This window comes from Phoxinus phoxinus (genome assembly GCF_949152265.1).
Source record: "Phoxinus phoxinus genome assembly, chromosome: 25".
In the NCBI taxonomy this organism is placed as follows: domain Eukaryota; kingdom Metazoa; phylum Chordata; class Actinopteri; order Cypriniformes; family Leuciscidae; genus Phoxinus; species Phoxinus phoxinus.
In genome coordinates, this window is record NC_136900.1 from 1,894,055 (window position 1) to 1,919,632 (window position 25,578).

At 39.0% G+C, this 25,578-nt stretch overlaps 2 protein-coding genes across 2 annotated transcripts in view; one reads left to right on the forward strand and one right to left on the reverse strand.

Moving 5' to 3' along the window:
• The window catches only part of LOC306993956 (guanylate-binding protein 4-like), a 51,437-nt gene extending 42,036 nt beyond the window's left edge, over positions 1-9,401 (reverse strand). The window contains exon 1 of the mRNA XM_079604175.1: positions 9,010-9,401. The gene's annotated coding sequence lies outside the window, so the exon portion shown is untranslated. The remainder of the gene's footprint in view (positions 1-9,009) is intronic.
• A 184-nt stretch (positions 9,402-9,585) lies between these two features.
• LOC306993706 (uncharacterized protein) overlaps positions 9,586-25,578 on the forward strand; it is a gene marked incomplete at its 5' end in the record, with an annotated part of 41,208 nt that continues 25,215 nt past the window's right edge. Inside the window, 9 exons of the mRNA XM_079603708.1 lie at positions 9,586-9,661; positions 10,972-11,049; positions 16,504-17,325; positions 18,021-18,115; positions 18,291-18,332; positions 18,581-18,932; positions 19,035-19,187; positions 19,473-19,589; positions 19,672-19,779. Of these exons, the coding sequence (XP_079459834.1) occupies positions 9,586-9,661; positions 10,972-11,049; positions 16,504-17,325; positions 18,021-18,115; positions 18,291-18,332; positions 18,581-18,932; positions 19,035-19,187; positions 19,473-19,589; positions 19,672-19,779 (1,843 nt within the window). The remainder of the gene's footprint in view (positions 9,662-10,971; positions 11,050-16,503; positions 17,326-18,020; positions 18,116-18,290; positions 18,333-18,580; positions 18,933-19,034; positions 19,188-19,472; positions 19,590-19,671; positions 19,780-25,578) is intronic.

A 25,578-nucleotide genomic window follows, 5' to 3' on the forward strand; every position in this document is an offset into this window, starting at 1 on the left:
TCTCTATTGCAAATGCAAACCCCTCCATCAACGCAACGTCATTGCCAAAGAGCTGCATGGACACACACATCGGATCTGAACAGTTGCGATACACAGCGTGGACATCATTTTAGAGCAGATTCCAATCGGATACAAAGATAATCAGATTTGGACTGACAGTGTGAATGTAGCCATAGTTAACTACCGGTACGTCAATATTTTAGCCATAGTCAACGGTTCATTTAACGTTACACATGTGGCTGATGCTGTGCCTCTCTCAACCACAAACGCCTTCTTTCATCAGTTTTTTGCACACTTCTCTAAAACTTTTGACAGTCTGTAGAACTCTAAATGTTTTTCCCCGGTGCGACCGATTAGTACAGTCCAAAACTCTACCATTTTCCAGCAGCAATAATAATCAGCCAAATTTGCGAGTCTGTTCAGTTCAGTGTCAGTGTTTACGTTCAGTGCCTCCAAAATGGCCGACTTCCGGATTGATGATGCGTTGTGAAAACCGATGCATCTAACTTTATCATCCTTACATATGGATATACCCAGATAGGTCACCTGAGACTTAACTGGAATACCATAGAGAGAGAGAGAGAGAGAGAGAGAGAGAGAGAGAGAGAGAGAGAGAGAAGGACAGGTTTTAACAGCTCACATTTATTAAGATTTAAGTTTAAAGTCGGCATGAAATCAAAATTGACCCTATTTACTTTGTTAGCGGATATTACTAGTCTTGTGGTGAACAATTAATCCGTGCAAGTTAATACACAGAAAACAATTGTTTGCCGAAGTTATCTTTAATCAAAGTCTGAAAAGTTACTTCTGGTCTGGAATGGTTATTTTCTGATGACGTAGGCTTGACGGCTTGGGTTGGTTGAAGTAAAACCCTCTGTTCAATATTCCCTTTCACTCGGAAATGCGTCACAACACTTGAAAAAAGTCGTTTGCAACTTCCGGTTCACGCGGACTTTAAAGTGGAAGCTTTAGAGAAAAAATGTTATGCGTTGGATTGCAATCGGAATCTGTAATTCATCTTTTAAGAACAGGGTAGTGTTGTCAGCTTGCTGACTAATAAGAATATGTTTGTTGGCAATAGTAATACCTTGCAAATGACTACTCAGAAGTAGTGATGCTCCGATTGATCGGCCGCCGATCATGATCGGCCGATATTGGCTAAAAATAGCTTGACCGGCGAACCCCAAAAGCGCCGATCAAAAAAGCCGATCACGTGACGTAAATTACTCGCGCGAGTTTTTTCCACCTGCATGCGCGGCGCACTGGCACACAACAGCAGACCGGAGCCTGCCAGTGGCAACATGATTCTGGCCGCAGCAAGTCATTACAAAGTAGCTAAAAAGTAGTCGTAGCCTACAAAGCAGAGCTGTAGAGCAGGGGTCTCCAACACGGCGCTCGCGAGCTGCCAGTAGCTCGTGGCCTGACTGGAGGGAGGTCGCTAAGGGGCCGTTCACACATCGCGTCTTTTGCACGCTCAAGTTCGTTATTTCAAATGTAGGCGTGCGGCAAGCGCGCTCATTATAGAAGTGATGCAGCCTTTTTTTCCCAGGCGCAGCGAGATGAAAAAAAAATCTACTTCAGAGTTCTTTGTCGTCGTGGAGAGCGCCGTGCGTTGTGGAGAGCGCCGTGCATGGTTGCATAGCAACGACAGACTCCAAAGGAAAATCAGACCGAATTTTACTATTAATAATAAAAAATAAGCTAATGTGCATTGTAAATGTCAGTCATTTATCTTTTTTTACTCATTCTTTACATAGAAAAAATTATTTAAAGGCTGAAATATGAGGTTTATCTTTTTATAAAACCTTTTATGTCAATACTTTATTTGCACTTGTACATGTTAGTAGATAACATGTTGCAAGACACTCTTTTGAAATCTAGCCATAATTTATGTTATTATTTTAATGCTTATGTAAACAAAAAGTGCATGTTGATGCTAATTTTATTTGTTATTTGCTGGTTAATGCGTTTTTCTTAAATTTCAATCTTTATGATCTTAAAATGTCTTAAAACGGTCTTAAATTTCAATCTTTATGATCTTAAAATGTCTTAAAACGGTCTTAAATTTGACTTAAAATAGTTATTTCTCCAGCTGGTTTTGGAGTACTAGATCTCCCGAGGACAACTGGCAGAGGTGGAGGTATTATCGTGCTATACAAGCTATACAAGTTCCGCATAAGCTCTGTGACTATCCCCCAGTTTTCATCATTTGAATGTCTGGTCTTGAGTATTTCTGCTCCTGTTTCAACCATCATCGCTACAATCTATAAACCACCTAAGGCTAAGACACACGCAGCTTTCTTATCAGAGTTTGCAGACCTCCTGTCATTGCTGACTTTAAAGTTTGAGAGAATTCTAATTGTGGGCGATTTCAATATACATGTGGAACAGAGTGACTCAGGGGCGGCTATGGAGTTTCTGTCACTAATTGACCGTTTCAGCCTCACACAGTTTGTAACGGACCCAACTCACAACAAGGGTCATACTCTAGATCTTGTGATGGCTAATGGCTCGTTTGTGTCACAGTTTTCATCTATTGACATTGGTTTGTCTGACCATTCAGCTGTCTTTTTTAACCTCGAACTGTATCATACAAATGAGCTTACCACCAGAACAGTAACCTACCGGAAGTGGAAGTCTATCGACCAGGCAGCTTTCTCCTATTCGGTGGTTTCTATCTTAAGTGGCTTTCATACCTTATCACTGGAGGAGAGAGTTTTGCATCTAAATTCAACTCTTGCTACTAATCTTGACATTTATGCTCCTCTAATGTCACGAAAAGTCACATATGTCCGATCCGCTCCTTGGTATAATGACAATCTACGTTTTAAAAAGGCTGCCTGTCGGAAAAAGGAGCGCAAATGGCGTCTTACTGGGCAGAGTGTCTACTATCAAGAGTGGAAAGATCTTCTGCGGGAATATCGAGTTCTTTTGGAGACTGAAAGATCCTCTTTTTTTTCTCTCAGACTATTGAAAATAATCAAAATAATCCCAGACACTTGTTCCAAACTATAAACAGACTGCTTCAAGTTAATCAGTTTACCACTATGCCGGCTTCTCAACAGCTCTGTGACTCTTTTTTATGTTTTTTTAATTAAAAAATTGATAATGTCCGTAAAGACATTCATGGTAACTCTGACTGTGCCACTCCATCCTTTTGTGCACCTGGGTTCACTGGTGCTCCTTTCACTGACTTTGCATTACTGGATTCTGAGGTTCTTTCTAGGGAAGTATCCAGCATGAAATCAACAACTTGCTTGCTGGACCCAATTCCTACGGATCTATTCAAATCCTGCTTCCCTGTGTGGTGTCAAATTATCCTTAGAATTATAAATGAATCATTGGAAACTGGGGTCGTACCAGCAGTATTAAAGACTGCTGCTGTTACGCCAGTACCCAAGAAAGAAAATGTCACTAGGGATGATTTTAACAACTTTCGTCCCATTTCTAATCTTCCCTGTTTGGCAAAAATACTTGAGCGTGTTGTTGCCTCAACTTCGTAACCATCTCACAACCAATAACCTCTTTGAACCCCTTCAGTCAGGTTTTCGTAAATTTCACAGCACGGAAACAGCGTTGGTCAAAGTAACCAATGACTTGTTAACGGCCTCGGATTCTGGTTCTACCTCACTTCTCATTCTTCTTGACCTTAAAGCTGCCTTCGATACTGTGGATCACGGTCTATTACTTTCCCGTCTAAAAACTGCTTTTGGTGTATCTGGTACAGTTCTGGACTGGTTTAAATCCTATTTTACTGACCGTACCCATTTTGTCTCGATGGGTGGCTTTAGGTCTGATACTTGCTCGGTGCTCACTGGTGTTCCTCAGGGATCAGTTCTGGGTCCACTGCTTTTTAACATCTATCTATCTCCTCTTGGACATCTGTTGCAATCGCTCGGTCTTAATTACCATTTGTATGCAGACGACACTCAAATATACATCCACTCTAAACCTGGCGAAGATATTGATGCTTGTTATCTTTCTGGCTGTATTTCTGAGATTAAGGCATGGTTGAATAATAACTTCCTTTGCTTGAACAGTGGGAAAACTGAGGTTATGCTTATAGGTTCCCGTCATCAAATTCGCAAAGCCGCTCAACTATCCATGTCTGTTGATGGCGCTGATTTAGAGATCCTGAGTAAGATGAGGAACCTTGGTGTAATTTTTGACTCTTGCCTCACTTTTGATAATTTTGTACAGAGTACTGTGAAGGCATCTTTTTTCCACCTTAGAAATATAGCCAGATTGCGTCCTATCTTAAATTTAACTGTTGCTGAAAAACTGATTAATTCATTTGTGGTCACAAGACTGGATTATTGTAATGCAGTTCTAGCTGGAGTTTCCAAATCCTCAATTAACAAATTGCAATATGTCCAGAACTCGGCAGCCCGGATTCTGACGGGAACCGGAAAATTCGAGCATATTACTCCTGTCTTGAAATCTTTACACTGGCTACCGGTTAAGTACCGTGTTGACTTTAAGATCATGATGTTAACTTATAAGGCATTACATGGCTTAGCACCGCAATATTTGTCTGGTTTACTGAGCAGCTACACTCCAACACGCAGACTGCGATCTTCACAGTGTCATTTATTAACTGTTCCACAAACGCACCTAAAATCTTTGGGTGACAGGGCTTTTTCTGTTTACGCTCCAAACCTTTGGAACTCTTTACCGCGTGAACTCAGGGAAGCGCAGACTTTGGGTATTTTTAAAGTTCTTCTCAAAACTTATTTTTTGAAACATGCATTTAATTGCTGATGCCTTTTTCGTTTGGTGTATCGCAGTTTTTATTATTAACTTCGCAGTTGATGCTTTTATCAATTTCTGCTTTATGCATCTTTGGTGGATTGTGATTTTATGTTCAGCGCTTTGAGAAGCCACTTTTAAAGGCGCTTTATAAAATAAAGCTTATTTTTATTATTATTATTTCATGAATTTTTGTCTGATAAACAACCTACTGGTTTTGGGGTGTTTTGCATAATTGGTTGTTCCAGAAAAAATTGTTCTTGCCACCTCATAGTTACCAGTAGTTTCATTTCTACAAATGGTGCAAACTCTGCTACATTATAGATAAAAGATTCCATTCCTCAGCCATTCTGTGATCGGCAATGATCGGCAATCGGCAGATCATGATTTTGGTGATCGGTAATCGGCCCCAAAAATGCTGATCGGAGCATCTCTACTCAGAAGAAAGGAGGAATGAAGTTGTGCAGCCACAAGAAATAAATAAGGGGATATAGGGCAACCCTGACGAACTCCTCTTGACAATTGAAATCTAGGCGAGGTAGCCGATTTAAGGTTGATGGAACAGTTGGCATTATTATAAAGAGTTCTTATAAACTTGCAGAAAGGATCACCAAACCCAAGCTTTTGGAGAGCTAGAAAAATAAACTCGTGTTCAAGAGTCAAAAGCTTTGTAATAGGGATGGGACGGTATGAAAATGTCAGGTTAACAACAGGTTGGTAAGATTTAAAACATTAATCTCAATTCAATATGTCCCCCGTAATCGGAAAAAATAATCGGTGTAATTAAGTGTACAATTAATTACATTATTATCCCTTACATGTAGGGGCTGAACGATACATCGAATTTTCATCGTCATCGCGATATGAACTCCCGCGATGAACACATCGCAACAGACAGCCTGACACGATGAATAATGCCTGGTTCAGATTAGCACTAACTTACACGTTTTTGACTCCTAAAATCTTGGACAAGAAACATGTCAGACAACACGTTGCTTTCCGACCAGTCATCGCGTGCCGTCACACACACACATTCACTCGCAAACATTCACTCACACGCACAGACACACAAACACACACACTCACTGTCCCTCGCTCACTCACTCACTCACGCACGCAGACACACACACATACGCTCACACGCTCACTGGCGCACACACACACTCACTGTTGCACTCACTCACGTCTCGCCTCGCTCACATATTCAACCCGTCGTGGAGGACCGTTAAACATTAAACATGCTATAGTCTTTCTGTCGTGAAGCATCGCAGACGCGACGTAGGTTGTCGCCCACTATGACACACTATACGAGATGAAACGATCGAATCTTGCGTCCCGACGCCCGTTGTCGTTATTACGAATCTCCACGACACCCATACGTCAAACGGATCGTGCCAAAATCGCGCTAAAATCGTGTATTCTGAACCAGGCAGGTAATAAACGTTTGACCTATCACGCAAAGAACCTATTAAAGCACTAAGATATGGGAACAGTATAGTTAACAATCACATTTATCGCAAGTCATATCGTCATCGCAATATTAAACAATGTTATCGCGCATCGCAGCTTTTCCTCATACCGTGCAGCCCTACTTACATGTCACTTTTAATAGTCTTGTTTGAACTTGTTCGTTCGTCTTTGGCTCAAAGCCACTTGCTGCAAACTTTTCTTCGCGGAAGCTTCACGTTTATTTCAAGTGAGATAAAATATTTCAACTCAAAACAACATTTTGTGCCCAATTATTTCCCAGACGTAGTTTTGGCATTGAGGTCAAAGTTTACTTGCCTTGCGTTCGCTATACAACAGTGTGTGACGGTCACACAAGACGACTCGGCAGATTTGAAGTGTTTCTATTGCAGCGACTTTTTTCAGGGTGACCATCCTCGATTAGGTTTCCCTCAGGACTTTTTTAAAAGCCAAAATATGACCACTCCTCAGATTTGGTCCTCTTAAAAGGCTGAAAAATCTCCTGAGCACGGTCACTGCCATCCGCCATTCCTTCTCGAATAAAAACAAATCAACATGCGCGCTGCATCCGCGTCAGACTGTTGCTGGCTGGACAGGATTTACAGTGAGTTATTAAAATCGCGATAATCAAACACGGTTTCAATGATAATTAAATTTCAAACGATAATACTAACCGTCAGTACATTTTATCGTGATTTATCGTGAAACCGGTAATCGTCCCATCCCTACTTTGTAAAAATCTACAAAAAGAATAAGACTGTCATCATCAACTAATTCATCTAGAACTAGGGTTGTGACGGTATGGCGGTTTATCACGATATTGACATGTACGATCATCATATCGTGAATATTTGCTTATTACCGGTTTTGGAAAAAAAATTAAACCAGATCTCACATGCGCGCAACTTCTTTCCACTCGACTGCTTAGACTCCACATGTGCAGCGGAGACAACGTCTGAGACAGCGGCTGCATATTCTAATCTCGATCCCCGCTGATAAAAAAGTTAAAATCTGCAGTGTGGGAATACTTTGGGTATCCGAAAAACTAACGCGCAACGCGGGGTTTTCCTTAAAGACGGATATCCAGTTGTGTCCAGAAATGTTGACGAAGAATGGCTGTTAAAGGAGGGAATGCGTCGAACATGTTCTCCAATATTGGCGAACACCATCCCTCCCTGCAGATAAAGCTCCATTTATAACTTAAGGCCGTATTATTTCCGTGTTGCTGAGGGAATTTACAAAATAACGCAGATGTCACGCAAAATGCGCGATTTGATAGATGGATGAATACATCTAAAATATAGCTGTGCAATAAATCAAATCGCTATATGAGCGTGTCGATTAATATATACAGCACAAAAAAATGTTATATACTATAAACCTGCTTGTTCTGTGTCATAGATATATACACTAGATGTTGCATTGGCTGTATATCTGTATATATCTATGGTTCTGTTTAATAAACCATAAAAATGTTATACCAAGTTCTCGTATGGTTTACAACAATTGAACACATTCTAGCATGATTTACCATAGTTTACCATGATATATCTTAGTTTACCTTGATTTATCTTAGTTTACCTTGATTTACCATGTTACAGGATGATTTACCATGATACACCACATTCTAGAATGATTTTCCAGGATTCTAGCATGATTTTTCCATGTTTTAGCGTTATTTACCATGATTTACCACGTTGCTAGCAATTATGTGAAGCATCAGAACAAATGAAGTGATAAACTCTGACAAAATATGATTGTGTTATAATAGTAGATATTTTTTTATAATAGATTTGTTATTGTCTAAATATATGGAAAAGCACATGTGAAAAGACTATTAATAAGCAGAATGGCCAGCAGGGGCAGTAGAAGACCACTTATTGGCTCACTTTCATTTTGCAAGTCTTGATTTTTACCAGTTTTTTGCACTAAAGCAAAGCAGTTTTTCCATGTTAACTCCATTATGCATGCTTACACACATAGTACACGTCCATCAAAATAACAAATATATTGCTTTAAGCATTTGTTTGTTAGCCAATGCTGAAAGCTGATAAAAAGATTACAATTATAATCCTGCTGCTCCCTCTAGTGGACAACAGCCTCCATCTTACAGTTGAAGTGAATGAATGGAAATAAAATGGCCTAAATGGCGTTTTTTTACTTTAATTTTCAGGATTTCCATTTCTCAATGTGACACAGTTGTCAATAATACTCCAATAGATGAATTTTGACAAAATGTGATTGTAAATGTTAAAATATTGATTTTATAAAGTCTAAATATGAACGCATGGCCGGACAAATGCCGTCGACTGTGAGTGACGTCACTTTCCAACACAAACAAACACGACCCATAGCATAACCTCTTATATACTGTCTATGAGCATAACCCCACTCTTGACACTGATCACAGGTTTCATCGGAAATGGAAATAGTAGGGAATAGCGATTCCATTTGAGTTTTGGCTGACTACATACGCGACGCTGAGAAAGTGAAAAAGCAGACGTGGTAATTGAAATTGCTATTTAAATATGACAGGGTCAAAACTCGTCAGATATGGGAAACGCAGTTGCAAACGGACTTTGCTTTTCCATTTGAAAGGTGGCTGTCAGTGTGCGTTCGCTTAAACGAAAATGCAAACGGTAATGCGCGATTTGCAATTGCGTTTGGATTATTATCACATTTTATCCGTCCACAAATTGTATTTGCAATTCCTTTTGAATAATGTCCGGAATATCATTCCATAAAGTCCAGTTTTTTTTTTTAACCTTCAATTTTAAGGGTATTTTCACTCACCATTTTCACTCAGGTGTCAGAGCGAGTGTTAATCAGATTAGAGAGCGTCGAAACAACAGAGAAGTCATCATCTGCCTTGCCCTTCTTGGATGGGGGTTTAGCTGGACTATCTGGAAGTGGTGTTCTGGCCCCGGGCAGAGTTTCTTCCACAGACACACACAACGTTAGTTGTGACAGTCCATCTTGTCAGATTGCCGCGAAACACGCGACATATATTTCCTTTTGTCAGCGGTCAACTTCATATTTCGAATTTCAGAGAGAGCATACAAATATATGTGGGTGATTTTGCATAAAAGTAACTTTAAGGAATGATATTTATGCCGTTATTGAAGTTTGTCAGCAGAGCTCGGCGAAAGTTAAGTTAGCAGGACGCCATCTTGGACTCCCATTCCGCAGCAGTTTCGCGGGTCATGCGACGTCACAGGCGCGCCAGTTCTGTCCATGACGTCACAGGCAGGGGAGCGTGTATATATACTGTCTATGGTATATAACGTACGTTACTCCTCCTGTAGACGCAGTTTATAGACACAGACAGTGAAACAGTTTACAAACGCAGTCTCGAGATTCTGATCTAAAATGTTATATTACGCTCACCGATGGGAGAGAAACGGCAGCTGCAGCCCGACAGATGCGCCTGCGCAGAACTCCACAGGTAACATTAATACAAAACTCACATATATGTGAACATATATTAAATATAATGAATATATATTAAAGAAAATATAAACTTGCATTTATTCTCACATTTGACAAAACAATGAACTACAAAGTTATAAAACAAAGTTGGTGATAAAAATGGCACTGTGCAATAGTAAAAATTAATTGCTAATTTATAAATATAAAAAATACAATTTGTTCCACAGTAAAACTGGGTAACACTTTATTTTACAGTGTCCTTGATACATATGTTTTATGTACTTACCATAGTAATAACAGTAAATTATGCATACTTGCATGCACCTAACAAACCCTAACCCTATAGTAAGTACATGTAGTTAACTGATATTACTCAGTACTTAAATATATAATTACACTGTAACAATGACACCTTAAAATAAAGTTACATATTGTACAAATAAACATGACTTAATGCACCTTTAAATACACAGCATCATATACCTCCTCTAAATTGTCTTGGATAACCTGTAAACACTTGCCCAACACAAGCATACGTTTGCAGTTTATACTTTACAAACTACATTAACAGGTCCCATCCACAATCTTGATTACAACAACATTACTTCATTTACCTAATTACTTCAATACATTATGTTTTATTGCAAAATGTTTACACATAGCCTACTACAAAATAAATTGAGAAGAAATAAGCAGCACTTTTCAGAATGTTTGATATGATATGATCACATAAGATGAAGACATGGAGTCTCCTCATGGAGGAATAGTCCAACACACTTTACTGTCAGGTTTGGGGGCGGTGAAAGGAGCGAGGACTCAAATGCAGGAGTTGAAGGGCTTTTAATGATAATAAAAATATAAAAAAACAGACAACAAAAACTACGGATGACCTTGGCCTTGACTTGACTTGCAAGCACATGGCCAGTAAAACAAATCACCAGCCATGTGTTCACACAAAACGAGACAACATGAAAGCACACAGCCAGTGTGAAGCACAACTTGGTCAGTTGCACTATCGAGTAGCCATGTAATAAGTGCATTAACGTCCATTCAGCCAGTGTTTTCATAAATAACCCATCAATAATTAGGGCCCCAAAGCCAAGCAGAAAGAATGTACATTATATGACCTTGAAAGGTTTAACAAAAAAGCAAGAAATACTAGTCTCATACATGCATCATTTCAGGAAGGAGAAAACGGGTTGGAATCAAAGAGACGGAGAAAGTGTTGTTTTGAGTAGAGACATTTGTAACCAACAAAGAGATATAACTCTAATATAATCAGCTCAACGTGATCCTATTCTCTGATTATTCCTCCTGTGTTTTCAGACTCTTCTCTGATCATCCTTCTGGCTCTTCTGGCTCTGAACATCGCTGGACTCTTACTATGGTTTCTCCAGTCTCGAGGTAAAACTCCTTAAATACTTTACATGGAGAAACTCCATTTATGTTATTGTCTATTATTTTAATACTATAATAGTATTGTCCCTTGAGTAGATATACTGAAATGTTTGCTGTGAGGGGTGTACTCACTTTTGTGAGATACTCTGTATATAGATGATTTAATCAGGCCATAACTAGGGAATCACCAAACCGTAAGAATGATTCAGATTTATTTAATTTAATGTAAGTGGCGGTTGATAATAATGTAAAGCCTAGGCCTACCTAATGTCCTGCCGTAACACAGTTGCACTGTTGAGGCTCGCGCAGCCTCTCGACTCGAGGAGAAATCACAACAAATGAGCGCAGCACACAAAGAAACTGTGAAAAATGTGGAGTGTTTTTATTTATAACATATTACATAGTACATATGCAATTAAGCAACATCACGCAATCAAGAGTGCTGTTTTCCTGCATCACGATTGAAAATGTGACTGACTTTATAACAGTTCGATAAACAAATAGTTAAAATTAAAGTCACTTACATTTTAGATGCAATTCGACTGTTTTTGTTCTGTTTCAGCAGCGAAAATTAAGACCACCACCTGCCGCCAGCTACTGGTGTTTAGTCTTAAAGTGTCTTTTTTTTATTTTTTTATTTTTTACAATCTCATGATCTAATTTAATACAGTTGTAATTTTTCATGGTAAATGATTTAATTTGATTGGTAACAGCCATATAGTGTCCTATTATTCTAATTTTATTTATTGATCAGATTTAAGAATTTGAAATGAAAGATGAAGCATACATTTAAAACAATTGCCCTTTATAAAGGTAGGAAACATGTATTCTGTGTTTTCCAACAGTGATGTAATGAAACGGTGACAATTTAAGTTTGAAGCGAGTAAAGCCTCTGCTTAGGCTATTAAGGAAAAGCAATTTTGCCAAATGAAGAACTTTTATTTTAAATACATTTTATTTTTAAAAACCTTACAATATCTTACTACTAAAATAGGATCAGTAAACGATCGCTTGCCAGGGTTATTTAAAGGCAAGAAGCTGCAGCAGAAAAGAGAAAAAAGAATATAGAGAATATACAGAAAATTATTTTATATTAGGATTAAATTATTACTTAAAGGGCACCTATTATGACATTTAAAATGTTCCTAATGTTGTTTAGGGAGTCCCCAACAACAGTTTTACGTGCATGCAATGTGAAAAAACACTTTTGTTTTGGTATAATATGCATTTATTTTTACCTGATTTGCTCACCGACTCCCAAATGATTCGTTCAACGACTCGTTTTTCCAAACCCCTCCTTTGCGCGACGCTAATCTGCGTTGATTGGTCAGATGACCCAGCAGTGTTTACAGAGATAATACTTATTGTTTAACACGGAGTACAATGATGCTTTTATCAATTAAATCGTGTTATAATAATGATTATAGTCCACTGCTTTATAGTTTGCAGTAAAAAACTAAAAATAAGATAAAGAATTTAATGTTATGTTAGCGAGCATAGCCCAGAGTTCATATTGTAAAAGCACAATCAGTCTTTGTTTGCGTTAGCCCGATGCATAAACATAACGTTTTTACAAAAAAAAACAAAAAAAGTGCAGTTACGTTACTACGAGGTATTACTCTATTCTTTAAGACAACTCCGAAAACAAAGACAAACACTTCACATATCTCAATACAATTGCCATTGAAGACCTAGAAGCTAAACGGTGCTTACACAACAAACTAAATAATTATTAAGCATGCTACATAAAACATAAAAGCAACAATTATTAATAACACTTACAGGTTGTGATACGGAGGAGGAAGCTGATGCAAATACACTTGGAACTGAACCTTCCTTCAATATCAGCCGGCTGGCGAATCCAAGTTTGAGTGCATTTAAAAAGCAATCGTCTTCAAAATGACGCGAACAAAGCACAAGGCTCGGACTATACTTCTGTGGTATAGTTATATGAATTGTAGCCACTTAGTCTTCAAATGCTCCTCCTTGGGCAGATGAAAAAAGTTTGCTTTTGAGCCACACTTCAGAACACAGCGTCTCGTCGCCATGATGTTTCCCTGCTGGCCTTGGAGCGCAATAAGTGGGCGTATCGTATTCAAATAACTTGACAAGTTGACGTCATCTAGTCAGAGAAAAAGCTTCGGTCTTCTAACGATTCATAAAAATGACTCAGAGTCGACTCTTACTTTTGAAAGACAATAACTTTATGTACGGTGCACTTTCATATTTCAAACTTTGCAGGATGTTTTTGTTCACTTAGATCTATGTTACACACTACATGAAAGGTACATTTCAAAATTCCATAATAGGAGCCCTTTAAATTAGGATAACAGAATTTATGTTTTTGGATTAACTTACTCATATCCAAGCAAAAACCTTTACAAAACTATTAAAAACATCTCATCTACACATAAGATGTGATTAAAAGCCCAAACTTTCATAAACAAAAGCTCAAGTATATAGTTAGCCTAACGTTGAGATGCTAACAGATTTTTTCGAAGACAATAAACCATTTCTATAAAGTAAATATTCAACAGAAGCATGTCAATTACAAGTAAGAGAATCGTCAAGGACATTTGTGTGTATTATTTGTGTGATTTAAACTCGGACCCTGCGTCCATTACAATGGACATCACATGTCAACCCCTTTTTTTTTTTTTTTACTGGAGCATTTCACCTACGGTAGTTTAAAGCCTGCAGTCCATGAGATTGGACGTTTGTCATCCAGTCAAAGCTCTGCATGTAGTAATTATAAAAGAAAAACACTACATTGAAGAGAAGCATGGCAGCACTTCACTCCAAACACAGAAGCAAGCAACATTTTCTATGGTTTTATTTTGAAAAAAAAATCTATGTTTGCCAGTATTTCATAGTTTCTATGTAAAATAGAAAGATTGAACTTATTAATTAAAGTTAAAAATCGATTGTAGAAGCGTCTTGAGCTCAAACAACGCTAAGAGAGAGCTTACGAATGGTCCAGACCAACCTTACGAAAGTGTGACTTACAGAAGATATACTTAGCGTACGAACGTGTCGGGAATCATGCCATAACGTTAAGAGAGAGGTTAAGGTATAGGTTAAGAACTACTAAGCGATAAGAACGTTTTGGGGAACCGGGCCCAGGTTAATATGAATGTGTACATATTGAGAATTAATATTATAATACAATTTGTAGTCTCCGATAACATTAAAGAAGACCAGCTTTAGGAGGGGAAGAGACAGGGCAAGATAAGGATACTGAGAGAAAAAGAAAGAGTGATGTAAATGAGGAGAGAGCAGGTATTGACAAATAATCTACTGCCCGCTGACATGGTTTTAAAGTTATAGTTATCAATTTTTTTTGGCCTTCAAAACATCTTAAAATGCACATATGTAGATCAGAAAAATCTTATGGGCCCTATCTTGCACCCAGCGCAATTGACTTTGTACACCGACGCATGTATCATTCCTATTCTGCACCCGCGCACAGCGACTCTTCCCTCCATAGACGCACGTCAGTAAATTAGGGAATGAACTTGCGCTCGCGGGGGCGGTTCAGTGAAAAGAGGAGGCGTGTTCCGGCGCAAAAGTTCCCTGGTGATATTTTCCAGGTTCAGAAAGCAACTCCGCCACTGACCAGGAGAAACCCAGTCTAAAGACAGTTGCGCGTGGAGCGTTAGTCATATGCTATTTTAAGGGCGCGTGCTTGGCCATAATGTAGCGTGTTAACGCGCATACACTTTGATTCTCTAATATAAACAAACGCAGCAGTTTTCATTTGTGTAAATCATACATTATTACAAGGAAAAATATTAACACACGAGGGAAATCATTGTTGTGTCCGTGAAGATGTGAATCTAGATTACACATTTACCCAAATTATTATACGCCTGTTTAACCGAAGCTAATTTGTGTGTGTTTCTCCATCATCCCCAATGTCACTTCTCTGTGTTTTACGGCCCTGACGAGAACGTCGCTCTCCTCGGCTGTGAACCGCTCCTGGCGTGCGCTGGCAAACCCGCCGTTATAATAGCAATCCGCCGTTATAATAGCGATCCGCCGTTATAATAGCAATCCGCCGTTATAATAGCAATCCGCCGTTATAATAGCGATCCGCCGTTATAATAGCAATCCGCCGTTATAATAGCGATCCGCCGTTATAATAGCCATCCGCCGTTATAATAGCAATCCGCCGTTATAATAGCAATCCGCCGTTATAATAGCAATCCGCCGTTATAATAGCAATCCGCCGTTATAATAGCGATCCGCCGTTATAATAGCAATCCGCCGTTATAATAGCAATCCGCCGTTATAATAGCGATCCGCCGTTATAATAGCAATCCGCCGTTATAATAGCGATCCGCCGTTATAATAGCGATCCGCCGTTATAATAGCGATCCGCCGTTATAATAGCGATCCGCCGTTATAATAGCGATCCGCCGTTATAATAGCAATCCGCCGTTATAATAGCGATCCGCCGTTATAATAGCGATCCGCCGTTATAATAGCAATCCGCCGTTATAATAGCAATCCGCCGTGGAACAAGCGCGCCGGCTCTTAAAGGGAATGTGATTGGTTTATTGTTTATTTCACGCTACGCCCAAACCACACATATGAATAATGAAGCGACTTCAGACCAACACATTTTAGATTTGCGTCGGCAAGAGTCGTTTATCCCGCCGGGAAAATAGCAACAGCGCCGGGATCCGCCCACCAAGTTACTTTCACTTTGCGCTTTGACACTTGCGTTTCAGAGCGTTAAAATAGGGCCCATAGTGTAACATTTTTTAACAATCATACACAGTGATATGTTACCATATTATCATGCTTAACACTGAGAATTTGAATAATTGTAATGTGATGATCAGATGCAGATCTCTAAATCAGAGAATATCATAGGTTCGGCGACTGGCGGGTGGATTATTTATTTTCAACAGTGGATTCAGGGGACTCAAAGTGCACCAGATTAATTCATTTATATTTAAAATGTACAACATTTTCTTCCAGGGGTGCATGCCCCCAGACCCCCCTACAGGTAACGAGCTACACAATATTGTGGGGAAACACAGTAGCTATATGATGTTCTATGAAAAATACAAATGTAATTATATTATAATCTATAGTGTACGTGTACGTATTCTATCTGTAATACGTACATGATCAGGATTTTTTCCACCTCCGCCTCGTTTTGAGTCAGGAAAAACCCTGCATCTACTCATCGGGGGCTGACCCCCCTAAAATGAAAATCCTAGAATCGCCCCTGGTGTCCTCCCCAATGTAAAACTCATTCCTACGCCCCTGCCTATGCCAATTATTGCCCCATGCTGTCACTAAACTTAATAAAATTATGTTTAGTTAGGCTACCAAATGTTTTGACAATCACAATAGCTTACACTTGTTTGTGAGTCTCTAGTTATTACCACTCTGAATCATGTCCGCTTCAGCCTGATGTTTCTGATGTTAGTTTGAACTTTTCCTTAGGCTACATGCAGAAAGTAAACATCATGCATGCAACGTTACCTGAGGGAACGGATAGCAGCAGCAGCGACGTGTTCATGGACGCATGTGAGTGTTTACCTGAGGGAACGGATAGCAGCAGCAGAGACGTGTTCGTGGACGCATGTGAGTGTTTACCTGAGGGAACGGATAGCAGCAGCAGCGACGTGTTCGTGGACGCATGTGAGTGTTTACCTGTGGGAACGGATAGCAGCAGCAGCGACGTGTTCATGGACGCATATGAGTGTTTACCTGAGGGAACGGATAGCAGCAGTGCTCAACCATCGACCAGCGCTGCGGTGTTATCACAGGAGCGTCCACCAACACACGAAAAGGAGCCGACTCCAGCCACAGATGCGTTTGAGACTGAGCCAATGGTGGATTACGCTCAACCATCGACCAGCGCTGCGGTGTTATCACAGGAGCGTCCACCAACACACGAAAAGAAGCCGACTCCAGCCACTGATGCGCTTGAGACTGAGCCAATGGTGGATTACGCGCAACCATCGACCAGCGCTGCGGTGTTATCACAGGAGCGTCCACCAACACACGAAAAGAAGCCGACTCCAGCCACTGATGCGCTTGAGACTGAGCCAATGGTGGATTACGCGCAACCATCGACCAGCGCTGCGGTGTTATCACAGGAGCGTCCACCAACACACGAAAAGGAGCCGACTCCAGCCACAGATGCGTTTGAGACTGAGCCAATGGTGGATTACGCGCAACCATCGACCAGCGCTGCGGTGTTATCTGAGAGAAACCCCAGCAGTAGCCCAACAGATGCGCCTGTGAAGATTAACCCAACAGGTAACAGTCTGAGGACATTAATACAAATCAAAACTCACATGTAGTGGTCGGCCGATATATCTCCAAGGCCGATATTTGGCATTTTGGCATTAAAACATCGGCCGATAACTTTTTCTGATTGGCCGATGTGTTAGAAGCGGGACTTTTATTTTGAGGGGCGGCGCTGAGAACAGCAGTGCGAGTGACGGTCGGTCCGTGTGTATCGATTGAATGCGGACAGAAGATCAGCTTCACAGGAGACGCCATCGAAAAACTTTAAATCCTTCGTTCTAAAATATGCTATCCAGTTGCCCACTGTGTCATATCCATGTCGTTTTCACTGTGCTGTATGTAAAATTAGCATTGCCTTGTCTTTATTTGAAAAAATATGACTACCAGTGCGCACGAAATGACCAGATTACTGAGTGTCCTGTTACAGTGTTTACTTCTTTTTTTATTCACATATTCATATATTTTTAAACAATTGGTACTTTATTTATGAAAAAAACTGTAATAGGATTGCAGATTCAAGAAGTTGCCATAAAGTATAAGGAATATGAACTTAAATGCAAAACCTGCTAATTATTCACATGTGTCAATGTCAGCCTGTTCACTGATTTCATTGGTAATCTTCACAGCGGTTGGTTCCTGGCCTGATCTGCACAGGTGTGTTTAGCCACAAGCAGTTCAGTCTCATGCTGTTGTGTGTTTTTCAGGAAGCTTTGACTCTCTTTATGAACTGCGAAAGAAACTGGCATCCAAGTCCCATGGCATTGTCCATGAAGGAATTAGAAAATCGGATGGCAAACAAGTATGTTGCTCTTCCTGGATACACCAAACGTTCTGCCTCTTTCCAGTCCGGACATAAACATCAGTGTTTACAGTTTTGATCAAAACATGTTTTAAAAAAGATTGTAGATTATCATGTAAACAATCAAAAATGGATCAGTTCACTTACGCTTGCACATATTTTCTTTATTTTTTAGGTGATCATCAAATTTGTTAAGAAGCGCCGGTTTGATTTCCACGTAAGTTGACACGATTTTATTCTTCATAAAATTACTATTAAGAATTATTTATTGAATTCTTATTTGATAATTGATCATTCTGCATGTAGACCGCATAAGATAAAACTGAAATAGACAATGAAAGCCTTGAAGCATCAGTTGTAAAGTACATGTAGAGTTCGTTGTTTTCTTCTGGAATTGCCCTCACTCTTTAGTACGGAGGTTTGAGGTCCGGAGTCAACTCACCTTTTGTCAATCTCTTCTTTTAGATGGGCCGTACCAAACCTTCGTGTCGAGAGGGAGTGCTAATGCAGATAATGGCACACAGCGACCGTGTCATGAAGTTATACGACTGGTTTGACTTTGAAGATCACAACATGTTAATTATGGAACATCCAGGTACCAGCATAACCTTGTGTGACTTCATCAAAGGTAAGGGAGGTCATGTGACTGAAGCAGAAGCAAAAGACATCATGCAGAAACTCATCGCTGCGTTACGGGACTGCAGTGAAAATGGTGTTTATTATAAAGACATAAGCCTGAAAAAAGTGCTCATCGACCCAGACACCATGCAGATCAAGTTAACCGGCTTTCACAGAGCACTGTCCATCAGAGAGAGAAGTAAGTTTGCTTGTTGAGCGCGAGTCACTGATTTATTATGCACAGGATATGGAAATAAGGGCGTTTTAAAGTTTTTTAACACTGAAAACGTATTGCTTACAGAAACCAAAGTGAAATCAGTGGCAGAGAAGAGAATTCAGGCTTTAAAGGCAACAAATGAAGGCTTACACAGAGAGCTGAAGAGGATGGTCGGAGGAAAATGTCTTTTGGATTTGAAACTTTGGTTTGGTTGGAAAAATACAGGCTTGTCCGAAGGTGAGACCAAAAACAAGAACGAAATGGAAATAGCATTGCTTGAAAACATATAAAGCTCTTACACAAATGACAGTAAAGTTACCTTGATGACAAATAAGCAAAGTGTAAAACACAGTGGATAGACGGTGAAGTTTAGCGATGAATAAATGTTCATGGGCATCCAGAGAATGCCGTAGTAACAGCAGCAAATGCAGTGTGTTTGACGGTAACATTTCCTTACTTGCATAAACGACATATCTCAAAATCAAACGGGACTAATCAGCTCTCTTCTGAAAACCTTTACAGAATGCCAGGATCTACTTCTGAAACTTCGTGGCCGAGAGTCAGGGATCACCGTACAGAACATTTTAGATCATGACTGGTTCAAGAGCACACCAGACACAGATGCACTCGAGTCAGGCGGTGAGTCTCTAGTTATTACCTCTCTGATGCATGTCCGCTTCAGCCTGATCAGTTTCTGATGTTAGTTTGAACTTCTCCTTAGGCTACGTGCAGTTTGAGGGAGTGGATAGCAGCGGTGCTCAACCATCGACATCGCCCAGAAACCCCAGCAGCAGCCCGACAGATGTGCCAGCGCTGAACAAGCCGACAGGTAACTGAGGACATTAATACACATCAAAACTCACATGTACAGTAGTAGTCAACCAGAATGCCTATTACCGCCGCGGAAAAGTCACCGCAGCAAAACGAAACCAGTCGCATTTCAAAGTCATTCCTGAAATGACCGCCAGGTGGCGCAGAGCGACATTTAGCAAAACAGCAGCAATTGCCGCATTTGTAAACGTAAGTGGGGCTAATGTCAAATACTACACCTATGGTCATTTCCACATAAGCCTACAACAAACGTGACAAATAAAGAAAGAGCTGTTCACATTCCCCGTACAATAATGTAACAAAAGTTACAAAAGTTGAAACTGTGTCACAACAGAAGCGTATTCAGCGCGAATAGCAGCGCAATAGCAAACAAACAAACAAAAAATACACAAAACCATCATAGGCATATCTGGCAGTCAGTGAACATAAATGATGCTGATTATTTTTACTATTCTATTGAGGAATGAGAATGAAGAGCGCTTCTCTCTCGTGTGCACACACACACAGACTGCTGGACAACCGAGCTTCTGGCTAGTACACTCGTGGTCGAGTGGTAGAGCTTAGGTTTCAATGATGTAGATGACACCGGTTTAAATCCCGAACAAACATGGGCTACTGTAATTGTTTTATTATTATTACTGGAGAGAGATTTGTCTAGGTCTAAAACTCTGCTACAGCATTTAGGTTTTTCAATGGGGGGCAAAAGGGACTTTTTCAATCACATTCGCATTCAACCGCAGAGTTACGCTAGCCGTCACTGTTGTTCTGCCTCTGGATATAGTCCAATCAGCGTCAAGTCACGTTCTGTGGAGCACCGCCTCTTTTTGGGCGATTTCACTCTGGCCGAGAATCGCCCAGTGTTCCCATAGACTTCCATACAAAGATTTTTTTTTCCAAACTGCATACATATGTAAGCTTCACTTGTGCAGCGATTGGCGGACAGAAATATACCTCTATTAATAATGATATGACATCCAATAATTTCCTCAGTGCATAACTTACATTCCACGGACATATTAAAACATAAGCGCTGTCGGCTAACATTTAAACATCAAGAACAGTAAAACATAAGCGCTGTCAGCTAACATTTAAACATCAAGAACGGTAAAACATAAGCGCTGTCGGCTAACATTTAAACATCAAGAACAGTAAAACATAAGCGCTGTCGGCTAACATTTAAACATCAAGAACAGTAAAACATAAGCGCTGTCGGCTAACATTTAAACATCAAGAACAGTAAAACATAAACGCTGTCGGCTAACATTTAAACATCAAGAACAGTAAAACATAAGCGCTGTCGGCTAACATTTAAACATCAAGAACAGTAAAACATAAGCGCTGTCGGCTAACATTTAAACATCAAGAACAGTAAAACATAAACGCTGTCGGCTAACATTTAAACATCAAGAACGGTAAAACATAAGCGCTGTCGGCTAACATTTAAAAATCAAGAACAGTAAAACATAAGCGCTGTCGGCTAACATTTAAACATCATGAACGGTAAAACATAAGCGCTGTCGGCTAACATTTAAACATCAAGAACAGTAAAACATAAACGCTGTCGGCTAACATTTAAACATCAAGAACAGTAAAACATAAGCACTGTCGGCTAACATTTAAACATCAAGAACAGTAAAACATAAACACTGTCGGCTAACATTTAAACATCATGAACGGTAAAACATAAGCGCTGTCGGCTAACATTTAAACATCAAGAACAGTAAAACATAAGCACTGTCGGCTAACATTTAAACATCAAGAACAGTAAAACATAAGCGCTGTCGGCTAACATTTAAACATCAAGAACAGTAAAACATAAGCGCTGTCGGCTAACATTTAAACATCAAGAACAGTAAAACATAAACGCTGTCGGCTAACATTTAAACATCAAGAACAGTAAAACATAAACGCTGTCGGCTAACATTTAAACATCAAGAACAGTAAAACATAAGCACTGTCGGCTAACATTTAAACATCAAGAACAGTAAAACATAAACACTGTCGGCTAACATTTAAACATCATGAACGGTAAAACATAAGCGCTGTCGGCTAACATTTAAACATCAAGAACAGTAAAACATAAACGCTGTCGGCTAACATTTAAACATCAAGAACAGTAAAACATAAGCACTGTCGGCTAACATTTAAACATCAAGAACAGTAAAACATAAACACTGTCGGCTAACATTTAAACATCATGAACAGTAAAACATAAGCACTGTCGGCTAACATTTAAACATCAAGAACAGTAAAACATAAGCGCTGTCGGCTAACATTTAAACATCAAGAACAGTAAAACATAATCGCTGTCGGCTAACATTTAAACATCATGAACGGTAAAACATAATCGCTGTCGGCTAACATTTAAACATCAAGAACAGTAAAACATAAGCGCTGTCGGCTAACATTTAAACATCAAGAACAGTAAAACATAAGCGCTGTCGGCTAACATTTAAACATCAAGAACAGTAAAACATAAGCGCTGTCGGCTAACATTTAAACATCAAGAACAGTAAAACATAAACGCTGTCGGCTAACATTTAAACATCAAGAACGGTAAAACATAAGCGCTGTCGGCTAACATTTAAAAATCAAGAACAGTAAAACATAAGCGCTGTCGGCTAACATTTAAACATCATGAACGGTAAAACATAAGCGCTGTCGGCTAACATTTAAACATCAAGAACAGTAAAACATAAACGCTGTCGGCTAACATTTAAACATCAAGAACAGTAAAACATAAGCACTGTCGGCTAACATTTAAACATCAAGAACAGTAAAACATAAACACTGTCGGCTAACATTTAAACATCATGAACGGTAAAACATAAGCGCTGTCGGCTAACATTTAAACATCAAGAACAGTAAAACATAAGCACTGTCGGCTAACATTTAAACATCAAGAACAGTAAAACATAAGCGCTGTCGGCTAACATTTAAACATCAAGAACAGTAAAACATAAGCGCTGTCGGCTAACATTTAAACATCAAGAACAGTAAAACATAAACGCTGTCGGCTAACATTTAAACATCAAGAACAGTAAAACATAAACGCTGTCGGCTAACATTTAAACATCAAGAACAGTAAAACATAAGCACTGTCGGCTAACATTTAAACATCAAGAACAGTAAAACATAAACACTGTCGGCTAACATTTAAACATCATGAACGGTAAAACATAAGCGCTGTCGGCTAACATTTAAACATCAAGAACAGTAAAACATAAACGCTGTCGGCTAACATTTAAACATCAAGAACAGTAAAACATAAGCACTGTCGGCTAACATTTAAACATCAAGAACAGTAAAACATAAACACTGTCGGCTAACATTTAAACATCATGAACAGTAAAACATAAGCACTGTCGGCTAACATTTAAACATCAAGAACAGTAAAACATAAGCGCTGTCGGCTAACATTTAAACATCAAGAACAGTAAAACATAAGCGCTGTCGGCTAACATTTAAACATCAAGAACAGTAAAACATAAGCGCTGTCGGCTAACATTTAAACATCAAAAACAGTAAAACATAAGCGCTATCGGCTAACATTTAAACATCAAGAACAGTAAAACATAAGCGCTGTCGGCTAACATTTAAACATCAAGAACAGTAAAACATAATCGCTGTCGGCTAACATTTAAACATCAAGAACAGTAAAACATAATCGCTGTCGGCTAACATTTAAACATCAAGAACAGTAAAACATAAACGCTGTCGGCTAACATTTAAACATCAAGAACAGTAAAACATAAGCACTGTCGGCTAACATTTAAACATCAAGAACAGTAAAACATAAGCACTGTCGGCTAACATTTAAACATCAAGAACAGTAAAACATAAACGCTGTCGGCTAACATTTAAACATCAAGAACAGTAAAACATAAGCGCTATCGGCTAACATTTAAACATCAAGAACAGTAAAACATAAACACTGTCGGCTAACATTTAAACATCAAGAACAGTAAAACATAATCGCTGTCGGCTAACATTTAAACATCAAGAACAGTAAAACATAAGCACTGTCGGCTAACATTTAAACATCAAGAACAGTAAAACATAATCGCTGTCGGCTAACATTTAAACATCAAGAACAGTAAAACATAAGCGCTGTCGGCTAACATTTAAACATCAAGAACAGTAAAACATAAGCGCTATCGGCTAACATTTAAACATCAAGAACAGTAAAACATAAACGCTGTCGGCTAACATTTAAACATCAAGAACAGTAAAACATAAGCACTGTCGGCTAACATTTAAACATCAAGAACAGTAAAACATAAGCGCTATCGGCTAACATTTAAACATCAAGAACAGTAAAACATAAGCGCTGTCGGCTAACATTTAAACATCAAGAACAGTAAAACATAAACGCTGTCGGCTAACATTTAAACATCAAGAACAGTAAAACATAAGCACTGTCGGCTAACATTTAAACATCAAGAACAGTAAAACATAAGCGCTATCGGCTAACATTTAAACATCAAGAACAGTAAAACATAAACGCTGTCGGCTAACATTTAAACATCAAGAACGGTAAAACATAAGCGCTGTCGGCTAACATTTAAACATCAAGAACAGTAAAACATAAGCGCTGTCGGCTAACATTTAAACATCAAGAACGGTAAAACATAAACGCTGTCGGCTAACATTTAAACATCAAGAACAGTAAAACATAAGCGCTGTCGGCTAACATTTAAACATCAAGAACAGTAAAACATAAACACTGTCGGCTAACATTTAAACATCAAGAACAGTAAAACATAAACGCTGTCGGCTAACATTTAAACATCAAGAACAGTAAAACATAAACACTGTCGGCTAACATTTAAACATCAAGAACAGTAAAACATAAGCGCTGTCGGCTAACATTTAAACATCAAGAACAGTAAAACATAAACACTGTCGGCTAACATTTAAACATCAAGAACAGTAAAACATAAGCGCTGTCGGCTAACATTTAAACATCAAGAACAGTAAAACATAAACACTGTCGGCTAACATTTAAACATCAAGAACAGTAAAACATAAACGCTGTCGGCTAACATTTAAACATCAAGAACAGTAAAACATAATCGCTGTCGGCTAACATTTAAACATCAAGAACAGTAAAACATAAACGCTGTCGGCTAACATTTAAACATCAAGAACAGTAAAACATAAGCGCTGTCGGCTAACATTTAAACATCAAAAACAGTAAAACATAAGCGCTGTCGGCTAACATTTAAACATCAAGAACAGTAAAACATAAGCGCTGTCGGCTAACATTTAAACATCAAGAACAGTAAAACATAAGCGCTGTCGGCTAACATTTAAACATCAAGAACAGTAAAACATAAGCGCTGTCGGCTAACATTTAAACATCATGAACGGTAAAACATAAGCGCTATCGGCTAACATTTAAACATCAAGAACAGTAAAACATAAACACTGTCGGCTAACATTTAAACATCAAGAACAGTAAAACATAAGCGCTGTCGGCTAACATTTAAACATCAAGAACAGTAAAACATAAGCGCTGTCGGCTAACATTTAAACATCAAGAACAGTAAAACATAAACGCTGTCGGCTAACATTTAAACATCAAAAACAGTAAAACATAAGCGCTGTCGGCTAACATTTAAACATCAAGAACAGTAAAACATAAGCGCTGTCGGCTAACATTTAAACATCAAGAACAGTAAAACATAATCGCTGTCGGCTAACATTTAAACATCAAAAACAGTAAAACATAAACGCTGTCGGCTAACATTTAAACATCAAAAACAGTAAAACATAAGCGCTGTCGGCTAACATT